At 36.7% G+C, this 15,175-nt stretch overlaps 1 protein-coding gene across 1 annotated transcript in view; it reads left to right on the forward strand.

Moving 5' to 3' along the window:
* Positions 1-14,244, forward strand: part of MCM6 (minichromosome maintenance complex component 6) — a 34,893-nt gene extending 20,649 nt beyond the window's left edge. Inside the window, exons 13-17 of the mRNA XM_068968050.1 lie at positions 943-1,104; positions 8,938-9,073; positions 9,563-9,718; positions 10,456-10,595; positions 13,597-14,244. Of these exons, the coding sequence (XP_068824151.1) occupies positions 943-1,104; positions 8,938-9,073; positions 9,563-9,718; positions 10,456-10,595; positions 13,597-13,713 (711 nt within the window). The 3' untranslated portion in view covers positions 13,714-14,244. The remainder of the gene's footprint in view (positions 1-942; positions 1,105-8,937; positions 9,074-9,562; positions 9,719-10,455; positions 10,596-13,596) is intronic.
* Positions 14,245-15,175: the final 931 nt, after the last annotated feature.

A 15,175-nucleotide genomic window follows, 5' to 3' on the forward strand; every position in this document is an offset into this window, starting at 1 on the left:
TTAATCATCTAACACCTTCACTTGATAATCCATATCAGAATTGAGTCTCACTGTCCCAAGGAAAGGGTAGAATATCACTTTTGTTTGCAGAAGCATTTGTTCTCCATGACTAACCTGGTCCCTCTATAACTTTGGCTTGCTTCCTTAACATACTTAGTTCCTTGCTCTAAAAAACTGAGTATCCTTTAGTTTGCCTTACTTTGTTGTTATTATTCAACAAATGATAAGGTTTACTGAAATAGCTGATACGTATATCCCAAGTGGATACCTGAAATCACAGATAGTACCAAACCAAACACTATATATACTATGGTTTTTCCTATGAGTTAGCACAATAAGAGAATATCTGAATTGCTGGCGTCACTACTCCTGTGCTTGGGAAGCGTTAGTAAGTTAAAAAAGGGTTACTTGAACATAAACACTGTTGTACCGTAACAGTTGATCTGACAACTGAGTTTGCTACTGACTGACTAATAAGCAAGTGCCATACACACTGTGGATACTCTGAATAGAGGGATGATTCACATCTTGGGTGAAACATTTGGACAGCTACTAAGATTTCATGATACTACTCAGAAGAGCACACAATTTAAAACATTAATTGTTTCTGTCTGAAATTTTCTATTTAGTATTTTTAGACTACAGTTGACCATAGGTTAACTGAAACAACAGAATGTGGAGAAGCCAGAGTAGCTATTACATACATATTGAAATACTAACTCTGCTGTCTTCCTATTTGTAAAATTAGTGCATGGAATTCATAGTCCTTCGTATTAGTTTCTATTGAAAGATATTTCAATACTAATTTCTTGTCATTGGTTTCAAAGTCTTGACCCTCTCAGTTCCCCCAGAGTATCTCCATCTAGGAACCTTTTAACCTTCATGTTTAATGCAGCTTCCATTAAGTAGAAATGCTCTGACTTCATCAATGTTCTGAAACAGATTTCTAAAGAGTCAGAGGACTTCATTGTGGAACAGTATAAACGCCTCCGCCAGAGGGATGGTTCTGGGGTAACCAAGTCTTCATGGAGGATTACAGTGCGACAGCTTGAGAGCATGATCCGTCTCTCTGAAGCAATGGCTCGGATGCACTGCTGTGATGAGGTATCAAAGTCACTTTAACATAATGGGAAAGAGAAATTGATATTTGGCTTTAAGTGTGTTTTTATCTTCGGTATAGAACATACTAGCATTCACTGCAGATTTACTTTTATATAACTGTTAAGTTCTCATAGAATACATGACTCCTGACCCTGGGGGCTTTCCCTTAAAGAACGTTGCTGTCAAGCATTTATTGAATGTAGTAGTTAGATTAATGAGATAATCATGACATAGATTATAGAGTACAAATAGAGGTGAGTTCAAGATTAGTGCCATTTGTTCAAGAAAGATTTAAACCTTACAATGTTTAATCCTTACCATTTAAACCTTAACAGTATACTAGGCTTCTGGGCATCGGATACAAATGTGATAATGTTGCCCCCAGTCACCTAAGAAGGGAATTTACCTCCTTAGTTTTGTATAATGTGTGGATATTAAATGGTTCTTTGAGCCCTGGGTTTTACAGGTACGTCAGTGGGTATTTAGGGAGTAAATGAGGAGCGGTATGGAAGGATATTCATACCCTTATCGCTGCTTCATGCAAACCAGCCCTTCTTTATATAACTATATTTTTAAACAGTGTAAGATTTTGTTTGAGGAAAGAGTTTGGCTATTTTTCTTAAAATAGTATGATTGAGGTATAATTCACAGAAGAGACTGTACAGCTCTGACTTTTTACATACACCCTTGTGGCCACCCAGCTCAGAATACAGATTTACAACATCTTAGGAAGTTCACTTACACCCTTCCCCAGAAGTAAGCACTGTAATGACTTCATTCGCATTTTTGTCCCATAGATTTCATTTCTCAGGTGTTCGTTTGTTTAATTTTTCAAATTCTCTGCTATAGTGCTTTACTGTTTACAAAATACTTTGACACTGTCTTACTTGTTGTTCTTTGAGTCTTCTGACATTTAATGGACATCTTTATAGGTTAAGAGATGAATAAAAGAGCCCCTGTTTTCCATTGCTGATAATTTGGTGGGAGAACACATATGTTGAATTAAATATGTGAACTATGAGAGAGGTTATTATGGTAGAGTGTCATCAGCAGAGAGTATAGAGATCAATGAATTCTTTCCTAAGGAAAGTGGAGGGTTTGGGGAGAGGTCAACATTTGAACTGGATCACTGAAGGGCATATGGAATTTTGATATGCATTTTTAGAGTGAAAGGAAAAAAGTTTAGCAAGAATGCAGTAGAATCTGCAGAGAAAGAATAGGTCATGGTGGAGGGGAATTCTTTAAAACTATGCTAACATTTGTACCATTTTTTTTTTTCCATTGTAATGTTTCCTAAAATGAGTGTCATAGAACTGATGAGTCTTGGAGAATTTCTGTTAGATTTTTCTTCCCTTTTTTTTTTTTTTTTTGGTTTTTAGTAGATAGCAAATTCACATGATATGAAAATAAATATGCGTATATACACAAATACATTTCCTGAATAAAATTGAGTGTTTTTGCATATATTTAAAAGCCATTTCTACTTCCTTTTATTTTATGATCCTATTCTTTATTTTTACTTACTTTATTATAAAGGCCTCCCCTAGTCTAAGATTGTAAAAGAATTCTCTCAGGATTTCCTCAAGCATGTTTCAACCATTCCTCAAGAATGGTTTCATTGTTTGTATTTAAATCATTCAAACATTTGGTATTCTGCTGTAGGATGTAAGCTATGAATCAGTTGATTCTTTTTGAGCTAGTTTCCTAGTTGCAACACCACTTACTGAACAACCTATCTTTTCCACACTGGTTTGGTATGCTTTTATTTTATATTAAATTCTTGTGCCTATTAACGTCTCCTTCTGAATTTTTTTTTTCTGTTCCTTTGGTCTTTCAACCTTCCTTTGCATTAGTGCCACAATATTTTACTCAGTGGGGCTTTTTATTTTAAATGTACAGCTAGTTCCGCTGCATTGGTGGTGGTGTTTTTTGGCTGTTGTGAACTTAATGACCAGTTAGGTGTTTTTTTTTTTTTTTTAATTACTGATATTCACTAAGAGGAAAGCATCCTAGGAACTTGTTTGAAAAACTTGGGAATTTCCCCTTCTCTGCCCCTCCTTTGCCTTCCCCGCCATTGGTTATCTGTTTGACATATGGTAATATAAGTTTCCTTGTCACTCTTTCCATGCATCTCACCCTCTCCTTCCTCCCCTGCCCTCCGTGTCCATTAGTCTCTGTTCTCTATGCCTGTGTCTCCATTGCTGCACTGCAAATAACTTCTCAGTACCGTCTTTCTAGATTATATATATATGCTTTAGTATAGGAGGTGTATCTTTCTCTTTCTGTATAATAGGCTCTAGGTTCATCGGCCTCATTAGAACTGACTCGAATGCTTTCCTTTTTATGTCTGAGTCATGGTCCGTTGTATGGAATACACAGCTTCTTTAAAACCTGGGAACTTATGAAGAAAGCACTAACCATTCTGTCTCTAGACTGCTATACTCACCTGCAGATTCTGGACTTGAGCTGCAGTATTTCCAGCCTCCAGCCACCTCTGCTCACTTCAGACTGGTCCCTACAATCCTAATTGGCAAGAACCAAGTCCTTAATACCTATCCTGTTGCTCCTGTTTGTCCTGAATTCAGTGGTTTTTGTATACTGACAAACTCCTTGGTTTGTCTGAAGGCAAGGGGAGGGTCTGTCAGCAATCAAGGACCTCTCTGTTCAGTCCTGAAATGGGTTTTTCCTCCAGTTGCATGGCTTGTTCCTATACTTATGCTACTAAATGTATGAAGCTATGTAATTATACCACCCCCTAGATTTTCTCTAACTGTTGAATATATTGTGTAGTAAGGAAATGCATTATACCCTTAGAGCTGTCTATTCATTTATCTTTGTTTAAAAAGTCTGAACATAGGGCCAACATATACTTGAGCTCAGTGTTTGATACTCAGTTTTTAGTATTTTTATACTAAAATAAAAATAGTATACTACCAAATTATAGATATTGAGAGCATGTTACATTTGTTGATAAGAGCTGACATCTCAATGATTTTTCCTACCTAAGAAAACAGGATAACAATTAGAATCTAGTTTATGCCACTAAAAATTGCAGCTGTTTAAAACAAAAACAGTTATTTTTTTTGTTCATGCTGCATGTTCATTTATGTTAGCCAGAGGCTCTCTTCTCCACATTGCTCAGAAATTCATGCTGACAGAAGTCTCTTTGTTGACACGATACTTCCATGATCATAGAAGATAGAAGAAAAAGTGAATCATATACTGCTTCTTAACCTTCTATCTAGAAGTGACATGGCACTGCCACTCAAATTTCATTGGTCAGAGGAATTAACATGGCCATGCCTAAGTTCAAGTGGTTAAAGAAGTGCTTTCCTATCAAGTGGCTAGAATGAGAAAAGCAAACATTTGTGAACAGTTCTGGTGATTCATTCATTATCTTTCCAGTTAAGTCTTTTGTTGTTTTATTTAATGGCTTTTAAAGTTTTCTTTCTATGATTTTTGCATGATCCTTGTTGAATTTATTTCTTGATATTTTGGTTTTTTTCTCAGTATTGAAGGTAGACTTTTTTCCATTTTATATTTTGACTGATGGTTGCTTGTATATATCAACTATTGGTTTCTGTATGCTAGTTTTATACTTTATGAAACCTTTAGTTTCTTTTTCAGTCAAGTCTATTGATTTTCCAGATTTTCATTCTTTTTTCAAATGATAAATGGTTCTAGTCTTAACTGAAAAAAGTAAACTTAATCTTTTCCTGTAGTCTCTACTAATTTACTTTTGCTTTTGCTATTGCAATATAATGTCTAATAATTATGAAATTGAACATTTTTTCTTGTTCTTAGTTGGCTCTGTGGCTGAGATATGTTTTTATCAATAAGAACTATACATTTATTATTCATATCTTGAATATTGCTGTCAGAAAGATTGTTTTGTTTTTTGCCTAGTGTCTTTTTAGTATTGTGTGTGTGCTTAGTCATTCAGTCCAACTCTTTGCAGCTTCATGAACTGTCACCCACCAGGCTCTTCTGTCCATGGGGATTCTCCAGGCAAGAATACTGGAGTGGGTTGCCATGCCCTCCTCCAGGGGATCTTCCCAACCCAGGGATTGAAATCAGGTTCCCCACATTGCAGGTGGATTCTTCACTGTCTGAGCCACCAGGAAAGCCCTTTAGTGTATATGAATTAATCATAACTTTTTTTCTCCTGGATCTATTAAAATGAAAATAAATTGACTAATATCAAGGCTTCCTGGAATAAATCCCACTCTTTTAATGCATTTGGCATTTGCTTGCTGTTATTTAGAATTTTTAAACAGTACTCACAAAAAACTATGGTTGTTATTTCATTTAAATTTTTGGAAAATTTCCCAATTTTTCCTCTATGCTAGAATGGTTTTCCATTGTATTAAAATGATCTGCCCGAGAATGCACTGGCAGTGCAGTGGTTAGAATGCCGCTGCACCTTCACTGCAAGGTGCACAGGTTCAGTCCCTGGTCAGGCAGCTAAGGTTCTGCATGCTGTGTGATACTGCCATAAATAAAGTGAAATAAAAATCTGCTTTTACTGATAGGAATTCTCAACTAAAACTCTTGAGTCTGGCATATAAAATTTCTTGTTTAGATATTTTCTCTCTCCTCTTCGGTCAGTTTTGGGTGAGCTATATTTTCCTAAGAAAAGTATCCATTTCTAAGAGTTGGCAGAGTTTATTAATATCCAGTTAGAATGTATTTTTTTGGTTGCTTATTTTAATACTACATTGTGATTAGACAATTTCTCATTTAGTTTCTAGGATGCTTTCTTTGTAGCCCAATGTCCTTGTTTGTTTGTTTGTTTTCTTTTGGGCTGGTGGGTCTTGCTTTCTCTAGTTGCAGCACGTGGGAGCTACTCTTCATTGTGGTGCACAGGCTTCCCATTGCTGTGGCTTCTCCTGTCACGGAACACAGGCTCCTTGCATGTGGGCTTCACGCCGTTGCAGCACGCCGTCTTCAGTGGTTGTGGCATGTGGGTTTAGTTGCCCTACAGCATGTGGAGTCTTCCCAGACCAGTGATTGAACCCATGTCCCCTGCATTGGCAGGCAAGTTCTTGACCACTGGACCACCAGTGAAGTCCCCAGTGCCAGTTTTCATAAATGTTCCGCAGGCACTTTGAAGGGAGGCCTAGTTCCTTGTTTGTGTGCTTACCTGTGTGCTCAGTTTTATTCAACTCTGCGACCTTGTGGACGCCAGACTCCACGGTCCATGGAATTTTCCAGGCAGGAATAATACTGAAGAGGGTTGCCATTTCCTACTCCAGGGGATCTTACATCTGTGAAGGGGGAAGTTAACTTATTATATTACATAGTCCATTCTGAAGGAGATCAACCCTGGGATTTCTTTGGAAGGAATGATGCTAAAGCTGAAGCTCCAGTACTTTGGACACCTCATGCAAAGAGTTGACTCATTGGAAAAGACTCTGATGCTGGGAGGGATTAGGGGCAAGAGGAGAAGGGGACGACCCAGGATGAGATGGCTGGATGGCATCACGGACTCGATGGACGTGAGTCTGAGTGAACTCCGGGAGATGGTGATGGACAGGGAGGCCTGGCGTGCTGTGATTCATGGGGTCACAAAGAGTCGGACACGACTGAGCAACTGAACTGAACTGAACATAGACCTTCTGTGTTTTTTTGTGGGGTTTGTGGTCTACCATATCTTCTCTGAAGTGCAAGTTTAAAGTATCTTATGAATACTTCTTATTTCTCTACCAGTAATATAGTTTTGTCTCTTTGTATTTATCCCTTTACCTCCTATAGTTTCGGCTTTACTAATATTGTTCTCTTAACTGATACGTATCTTTTCATTTTGATGTGTACCCTCTAACTTTCTTGGTCTCATTTGTGCTTTTTGGCCTGAACTCTACCTTGCTTTCTTTTTCTGATATTCCTTTGCATAACTTTTTATTATTTTTAGTCATTTTTGAGTAAGTTAAGTGTGTATATACACACACATAGCACAGAGTTAGGTTTTATTTTGTGATCCAGGCTAATATTATTTTAATGTATGTTAAACCCAATTACATTTATTGATATGAGAGAGAGGGTTTTTTATTTGTTTCCTTTTTATAGTTGAAATGACTTTTCATTATGTGGTAACTTTGCTTTTGCTTGTATGTGCAGTTCTGATATTCAGAAAGTTTTATGTTTTATTTTAATGGTGACTTTTGTTATTATAATTTTAGCTTCTATCCTCCATTCTCTATTGGTTCCCTACCAGGAAGCGTGTTAAAACTAGCGTGTTTCATCTTCCTTTCTCTTCCCTTCCCTCTCAACGGCATGATTTTAGTAAATAATATTTTACAGCTTTCCTTTGTACAGTCAAATGCAGTTATCCATCACTTGATTGATCATCTGTTGACTTTCATTTGTTACGGGTGGGAGGCAGTCAGCAAATTCACTTTGGATCTGCCTTTACGTAAACCCTCTGCCTTCAGGTCATACCATATACACTGTATTCTGTCACTCTTAATTCCCACGCTTGTTTTTTAAGTCATAGTTTTTTAGATAAATATATGCATAGCTTATTGAAGATAAATTTGTTATGATTTCCTAATTTATCTCTTGGCTGATTGAAATTTGGTCCTTTTTCAAGGGTTTGGTGAAAGAGATGAGTTCATGGGACTAATTTTCTCTGCGTGTATGTGCAACAGGGTTATTTGTAGTCTTTACCTGAATGACAGATTGGCTTGATCTACAACCTATGGCTCATACTTTGTTTTCGTACGAATTTTTCTACTGTATCCTGACATTAGTTGTTCCTTTGGGGAAATCTGAGGCCAGCCCTTGATTATTAATTTCTCCCCCATAAGTAACTGGATATTTTTCTCTTCCTAAGCTATTTTTATAGACCAGTAAGTTTACTAGGATATGTCTTGATATTGACTGCTCTAAAATGACTTAAAAGTTTCCATGCAGGCAGTAGTATATTTTTTTTTAAAAAGAGCTCTGCTGGATTTATCTGTTGTTATGGGCTTCAGCTAGTTAGGAAGGGAGTATATTTAGAGAGACTGTTATTTATATAAAGACTGAAAGCAATGCCCCCTGCCCCCAAAATAGACTTGTAAGTTTTCTTCTAAGTAAACTTTTTTGTTGAGGCAAAACTTAAGTACAGAGAGTGCACAAATCACAAGTGTACAGTTCAGTTAGCTTTCAGTGAAATAACTATAATCTACACCCAGATCAGGAAGTAGAACATTCCTTATTAGCATTTCCAAGAGCTACCCTTTGAGCTTTTTCTTTACAGTCACTGCTACCCGCTTCTCTGAGGATAACCTTTTTCTTTTCTGTATTGCTGTGTAGTACTCTAACCATACTTTTCTTGATAGTTAAGTTGTTTTCAATCTTTTTCCCACTCCCAGTTGTGGTTAAAAACACATAACTGTCAGTTAAGTGTGTCATAGTGATTGGCTCATTCTTCTATTAAAATGGACATTTGGATAGTCTCCAGTTTGGGTCTTATGATATGTACATGTCTTTTGGTTCATCTGATGTATATATGTGTGCATTTCTGTTCAGTGTATACCTGCGAGTGGAGTTATTGAATTGTTGAGTCATAGATTGTATGCATACACAATTTAGTAAAGACTGAAAATGGTTTCTCATAATGGTTGTAATGGTTTATATTCCCAAGAGCAGTGAATGAAAGCAGTGTACATCCTCAGCACTCAATATTGCTGGTCCTTTTAGCCATTCTGGTAAATTTATGGTTCTCCATAAATATCTCATATTTTTATGTCATGTGAGAACAAAAATGCCACTGAAAGTTCATATGGAGAAAATCTGTTTGGTATATCAAAAAGACTGGCTTACTGGCTTACTTCATTATCTTGATTGGTTTAGGTTCAGCCTAAACATGTGAAGGAAGCTTTCAGATTACTGAATAAATCAATCATCCGTGTGGAAACACCTGATGTCAATCTCGATCAAGAAGAAGATGCCCAGATGGAGGTTGATGAGGGCCCAGATGGCATCAATGGTGAGGTGTCTGTTCATGACTGTTCTAGAGTTAGGGGCCAAAATGTTCTCTAAGATATCGTGATGAAAGTGCACTTCCTGATGGTTATGAAGTCTGTGTAGCAAAAAGGGGAAAAATAGATAATGAATTTTATTAACTATTTATAAGTTAAAATATAATCAAATAGTTGATATAAAATATATATGCTTGAAAGACTTGAGAGAAAATACACCAAAATGGAGATAGTGGACTTAATATTGCAAATGCACTTTTAGATCATGAAATCTTTTTTATCTCCCATTCTTCCCATTTCTTCCAAATGGGTTTTTGACTTCACTAGTAGCGTTTATAAAATTGTTTCTAATTTATTTGTACAGTTACTGAATACTGGGTATAATTATATGGTTGTTTTAAAATTAGTATTAAAATATGAATAGTATATTTATAAAAGCACCTGGTAGGGGGGTATTGGCACAGGAAGAAGATTTAAACGGTTAATATTTCACTTAGGTCATGCTGATAGCCCTGCTCCTGTGAGTGGAATTAACGGCCACAGTGAAGACATGAACCAAGATTCTGTTCCAAAAGCCTCCTTAAGGCTGGGCTTCTCCGAATACTGCCGAATCTCTAACCTTATTGTGCTTCACCTCAGAAAGATGGAAGAAGGTGAGGCCATACCTAGTGCTGCTCTTAAGCTGAGTCATTTACATAAGCTGTATTCACATAAACTGCTTGTGCTTGGCTAAAGATTGTGTTGTTTTGTCAGAAGAGATGATAAATTTTTAAGACGAGCTCACTTTGGCAAACAAAATCTATGAGAGAATGTCAGCATATCTACCAACCTGGATGTTTTCCCTACAAGTTCATTGCCAGAGGTTTATGACTTATTTTTACTAATGTCCTTGGCCTATTCTAATATTTGTTAAGCCAGATTTGGGATCTGATAATATATAAAGAAGCACTTAACAAACTTCTTGCAGATGTAAAGTCTTCCTTCTTTATAATGGCTCTGTTTAAAATGGATGGAATCCTTCATTCCCAACTCATGCTTTCAGTTGCTGTTGACAAACATTGTCTGGGTGGTGAAGCATAAGAAAGTGAAGTAAACACCTTCATACTTTGAAATCATAATAGCTTTAAGAAAATTGTTTATCATCTCTCTTTTTATTTTAATTTTTCTTCTCAAGATAAAGTAAGGATACTTTAACTGAAAGAATATGGCAGGTTATTTTAGGCTTAAGCTGGAACGTTGCAAACCTTATTTTAGCAGATATGTTTTCTGACAGATTGGTTATCTAATCTATGCATTATTTTGTCTATTGTGTATGCAAACTCTAAGAATTGGCAAAATAGCTTGCTATCAAGATAATTTAATCCTTTTTAAATGAATTCTTTTGTTGCAGAAGAGGATGAGTCTGCATTAAAGAGGAGTGAACTTGTTAACTGGTACTTGAAGGAAATTGAATCAGAAATAGATTCTGAAGAGGAACTGATAGATAAAAAGAGAATCATTGAGAAAGTTATTTATCGACTCACCCACTATGTACGTATATAATTAAGTTTGCTGGGGTGTTACTGAGGGAAGGTTTTCATGTTTCGTATCTTTGTAGGTTTCTTAGATGTTCATTTATTTTGAATCCTGAGGGTCTAGTCAGAATTAAAAATTGTTTAAAATAAGAGACTTACTAACTAGTTGACTTGGGAAAGTGAATTTAGGGTCTTAGTATTTGAGTGTTTTTAACCTTTGTTTTTTACTCTACCATAAACCTTCAAGCAGCCTGACCACTATCATCTAAATTCTGCATTTTATCCTTCCTCCTGTTCTTATCTCTCCCCGTTACCCAGTTTATAGTCTGTTCCATATATTTTTTCTTATACTTTCCAATTCATTCATTCTCCTTTTATACTTGCTTGGCAAAACTCCACCTTTGGTTAAAACTAGTTTGTTTACTGTACCTATATCTAAGAAGTTAAAAGTATCTGGAGAAAAGCATACAATCACATACTCACTCTTACTTTACATTAATGACCACAGATCTCAAATGGACAGTTCTTAACTTCTGTCTTACCTACTTCACAGTGGCACTGACCTCACAGTAGCAATTCCCGCTGCCATTACTTTTGCCTCATCTGTTCAGTCTCCCACTCTCTTAAAGGACCGTTACATACATACCATCTCACTGCTCCAGTCACTGCGCTATTTTCAGTATTCAACCTGTCGGCAGCGTCTGTCACAGTTGATCACTCCTAGAAATACTTTGTTTGCTTGGCTTCTGAGTCACCATATTCTCCTGGGTCTTCTCACTGTTATTTCCTCCTCTTCTCTCTCTCTCTCTCTTTTCTTTTTTTTTAAATTTTGAGCTGTGTGATTCTGTTTTATTTTCTCTTTTGGCCACATAACATGGCATGTGGGATCTTAGTTTCCCAGCCAGGGATCAAAGTTGTACCCCCTGCAGTGTAAGCACTGAGTCTAAACCACTGGACCATCAGGGAAGTCCCTCCTTTTTTATTTTTCTGACTCTTTCTTCTGTCACTTTTTAAATGAAGTACTATATGTAATCCTCAAACCTCTTTTTCTGTTTACATTCATTGCCTAAGTAAACTCATTTGGTTCCATGAATTGAGAACCATTTGTGAACCCACATTTATATCTCCAGCTCTCACCTGTCCTCTAAATTCCTAATCTATATAGCTAGCTGCTTACTCACAAATTAATAGGCATCTCACACTCAGTGTGTTCAAAACAGTGACTTCCCTGTAGTTTCACTTACTCAGTTGCTTTAGGCCAGACATCTTAGAATAAACTTTGATTCCTTTCCCCTCACAACTGTCTTTTATCAGCAAAGCTCATGAGCCTGTCTTCAGTGTTCTCTGTTCTCTTTTCACCACCATCACAGCTACCCAAGCCACCATGCCTGGAGTTGCACAGGTGCCTCCTAACTGTCCACCCTTGCAGTGGCTCTCTGCCCAGCAGCCAAACAGATCTTTTAACAAATGAAATTGTTTTAGTGTGCTGCCTTTCTTCCCTCATGTTTAGAATAAGATCAATCTCTGTACCACGGCCTGCAGAACCTTCTGCACAACCAGGCCCCTGCCCACCTCATTGTCTTCATTTCATAACCTCTTTGCTTTCCCATTCTGCACAGTGACACTGGCCTTGTCACTGTTCCTTAGACACACCAGGTATGAAGGCTTTTATACTTGCCCTTTGTTTCTTTCCCCATATTCCCTCCTCCATTCTAACATCTGCTCAAATGTTGCCTTCTCAAAGTAGTTCTTGCTTAGTCTGTTGAAATAGCAGCCTTCCTCCTTGCTGTCACCCCCTTACCCTGCTTGTTTCTTCACAGTGTTTATCACTGCCTGGCAGTATAGTCTTTGTTTAGGTGTTTAATAATGTGCAGCCACCATGAGGGCAGGGACTTTATTTTGTCAATCCCCTGTATCTGCAGTGGTGCCTAGCTCAAGAGAGGGTTCAAATGCTTGTTAAATGATTGAATTTTTCTGTTCAGATGGCAAGAGATTGCATTTAACTTCACAGTGCTCACTTTATAAATATAGTTGTCACACATCAGAGTTTATCATCTGATGAACTATTTCCCTGTAGAACTAAATGAGTCTGTGATTACAGGTGGGGGGATTTGAAGAACTATTCCATTCAAAATTTAATAAATAATATGTATAAAAATAGAGCTGAAGTGGGGGTAGTATTGTACTCGGAGTTGTCTGTCTAGTGGACGATATGTTTGCATCAGGCCAGCCCTTCCCTTCCTAGCAGCCCTGGAATCAGCGTTAAGATAAAAATAATTCATGCAAAAAGTCCACATTGGGACACATTGTAAAACTAACTGATCTAAATCGGACTTATGTTTTTAAGTTTGATTCACCTCCTGAGCCAATTTGGTACAAAAGACTAAGGAACTTGTACTGTGCTGATCAAGTGTGCTTTCTATGAAGATGTGTTAGTACATAGAGTACTTGAAAGTGTCTAATCTGTCTTAGTGGTATTAGTTAGTGTTCATACTGTTGGAGTTTTCCGTTTTTAGGATCAGATCACTATTTCCTGAGTTCCTCTGTATGGGCCTTAGGTAGAAGTCTTTGTTTGTGGACATATTAGACTGACTTATAATATCATGGCTTCAAATCTGTCATCAAGTTTATTAAGCCACATGGCATGTTCTACTTTTTTTTTACTAGTTAATAGATCAAAGTGAAAATGTTTATGTTAATTATCTTTTGATTCTACTTCTAACTGAATTATGAATGGGTGATATATGAAAGAGTTCAGTGGCCGGTAATTAAAAATTAACATAATATTAAGTATTAATATTTGAATGATAAATAGAATGGTAAACATATTTATCAGGATTTATACAATTACATGATCATAAAATCATATGTTTTTTGAAGTTATTTTTAAGTACATGATGTGATATACTAGGGAACCTGGTTAAAATCAGACATTTAGAAGGAGGGTCAAGTCCTGTGTATCTTATCATTCTTATAATATTGCTAAAGAACTGAGGACAACCATTTGTATTTCATAGGATCATGTTCTAATTGAGCTCACCCAAGCTGGATTGAAAGGATCCACAGAAGGAAGTGAGAGCTATGAAGAAGATCCCTACTTAGTAGTTAACCCTAACTACTTGCTTGAAGATTGAGCTATTGAAAGAAACTGGAGAAACTATGGCCCTCCACCTCGGGCCTGGAATCTGGATGGAGTTCTGCTAGCCAGAGAAATGCTTCTGGGAGCGATGATTCAGGAAGATTTACTTTGAGGAATAAGAACCAAGTTGATTGTCCTATCCTATATTGTCACATTCCTTTTATACCAACACAGGTTTTATCCCTTTGTTTAGTGTGCTTCTTGTCTAAAAAAAGTTGGATTGCAATAATGTGTTGTTTCTATAACTAAGACCTTATGCTTTCATGTGTAGAAAAAGGTCTGCTGCTTATATGTTATGTGATATCGTATTGGAGAAATAACTTTTTTCAAGTATCAATTACTGCTTTTTTTCACCAGAAAAAATTTTTTCAGCAGTTGTCTATTAGATTTATTTCTAGTCTACTCAAATTATTGCTTCCATTTATTCATGAATATAGAAAAGGGATGGAAATATGACATTATGGTAAACACTTAAGCATAACTTCTTGTGAGGAGAGTCCTTATTAGAATTTGATAGTATGAAAGCTAAGAGGCCTTGGAGATGATTTTAAAAGTTAAATCAAGTTCTATTTGTTTTTTTAAGAGAGTTTATGAAAATAAAACATTTATTATACTTTTCCACTACTCTTTAATAACTTTAAAAATTTCTATGTTCTAAGAGTAAGGTCTCAGAATTATTTTCTGACTGCTTTTTTAAGGGAACTTTATCATTTTCTATATTATAACCATCCTTAAATTTTTTCAAAGAAAATTATTGCTGTTTATGATAGTAACAGTCTCTGAGGCTTTAGCTTTGATCAGTATGTTTATGATGTACCTATTCCTATTGTTGCAGCTTTTGGCAACAAATGGGAAATGTCATTTTTCTATATATACAACCACCCTTATATTTTACAGCATTTTTCTAGGAAAAGAATTACTGCAGTTTATGATACTAACAGTCTCTGAGGCTTAGCTTTGATCATAGGTTCATGGTGTAGAAGTTACTGTTGTTGCAGCTTTTGACAATAGATGGTATTTGGGGGGTCTGTGGGGCTAGTCAGGGAATGTTAATACATGTTACTCACGTTCACTAATAGAAACTTCACTCACCACTAAAGGTAAGGGAGATTGGAAACAGAGAAGTTGCGCAGTTAGCAGATATAGGGTATAAACTTGTGTGAAAACTATGTTACTAATTAATGGGGGTAGGCAAGCCTTTTGAGACAAGGAAACTTCAATGTGCAGGATCTCAGACTTATTGTTGAGCAGGAGCTGCTGGAGTAAGGCATGGACTAAGACGGAAGGTTCCAGTAATAGGTGATAGGAAGAACAACTAGTGAAAACTCAGAAAACAGCAAGAAAGAGTTCCTTCCCTGCACTAGTTCCCAGCTTGGTAAAGAAGATGGGGTAAGGCGTTTCTGAATAGAGAAACGCCTGACAGGAATTTGAAAACTTCAGTTTGATCAAAGGAAAGT

The sequence above is a fragment of the Capricornis sumatraensis genome, chromosome 3 (genome assembly GCF_032405125.1).
Source record: "Capricornis sumatraensis isolate serow.1 chromosome 3, serow.2, whole genome shotgun sequence".
Lineage (NCBI taxonomy): Eukaryota > Metazoa > Chordata > Mammalia > Artiodactyla > Bovidae > Capricornis > Capricornis sumatraensis.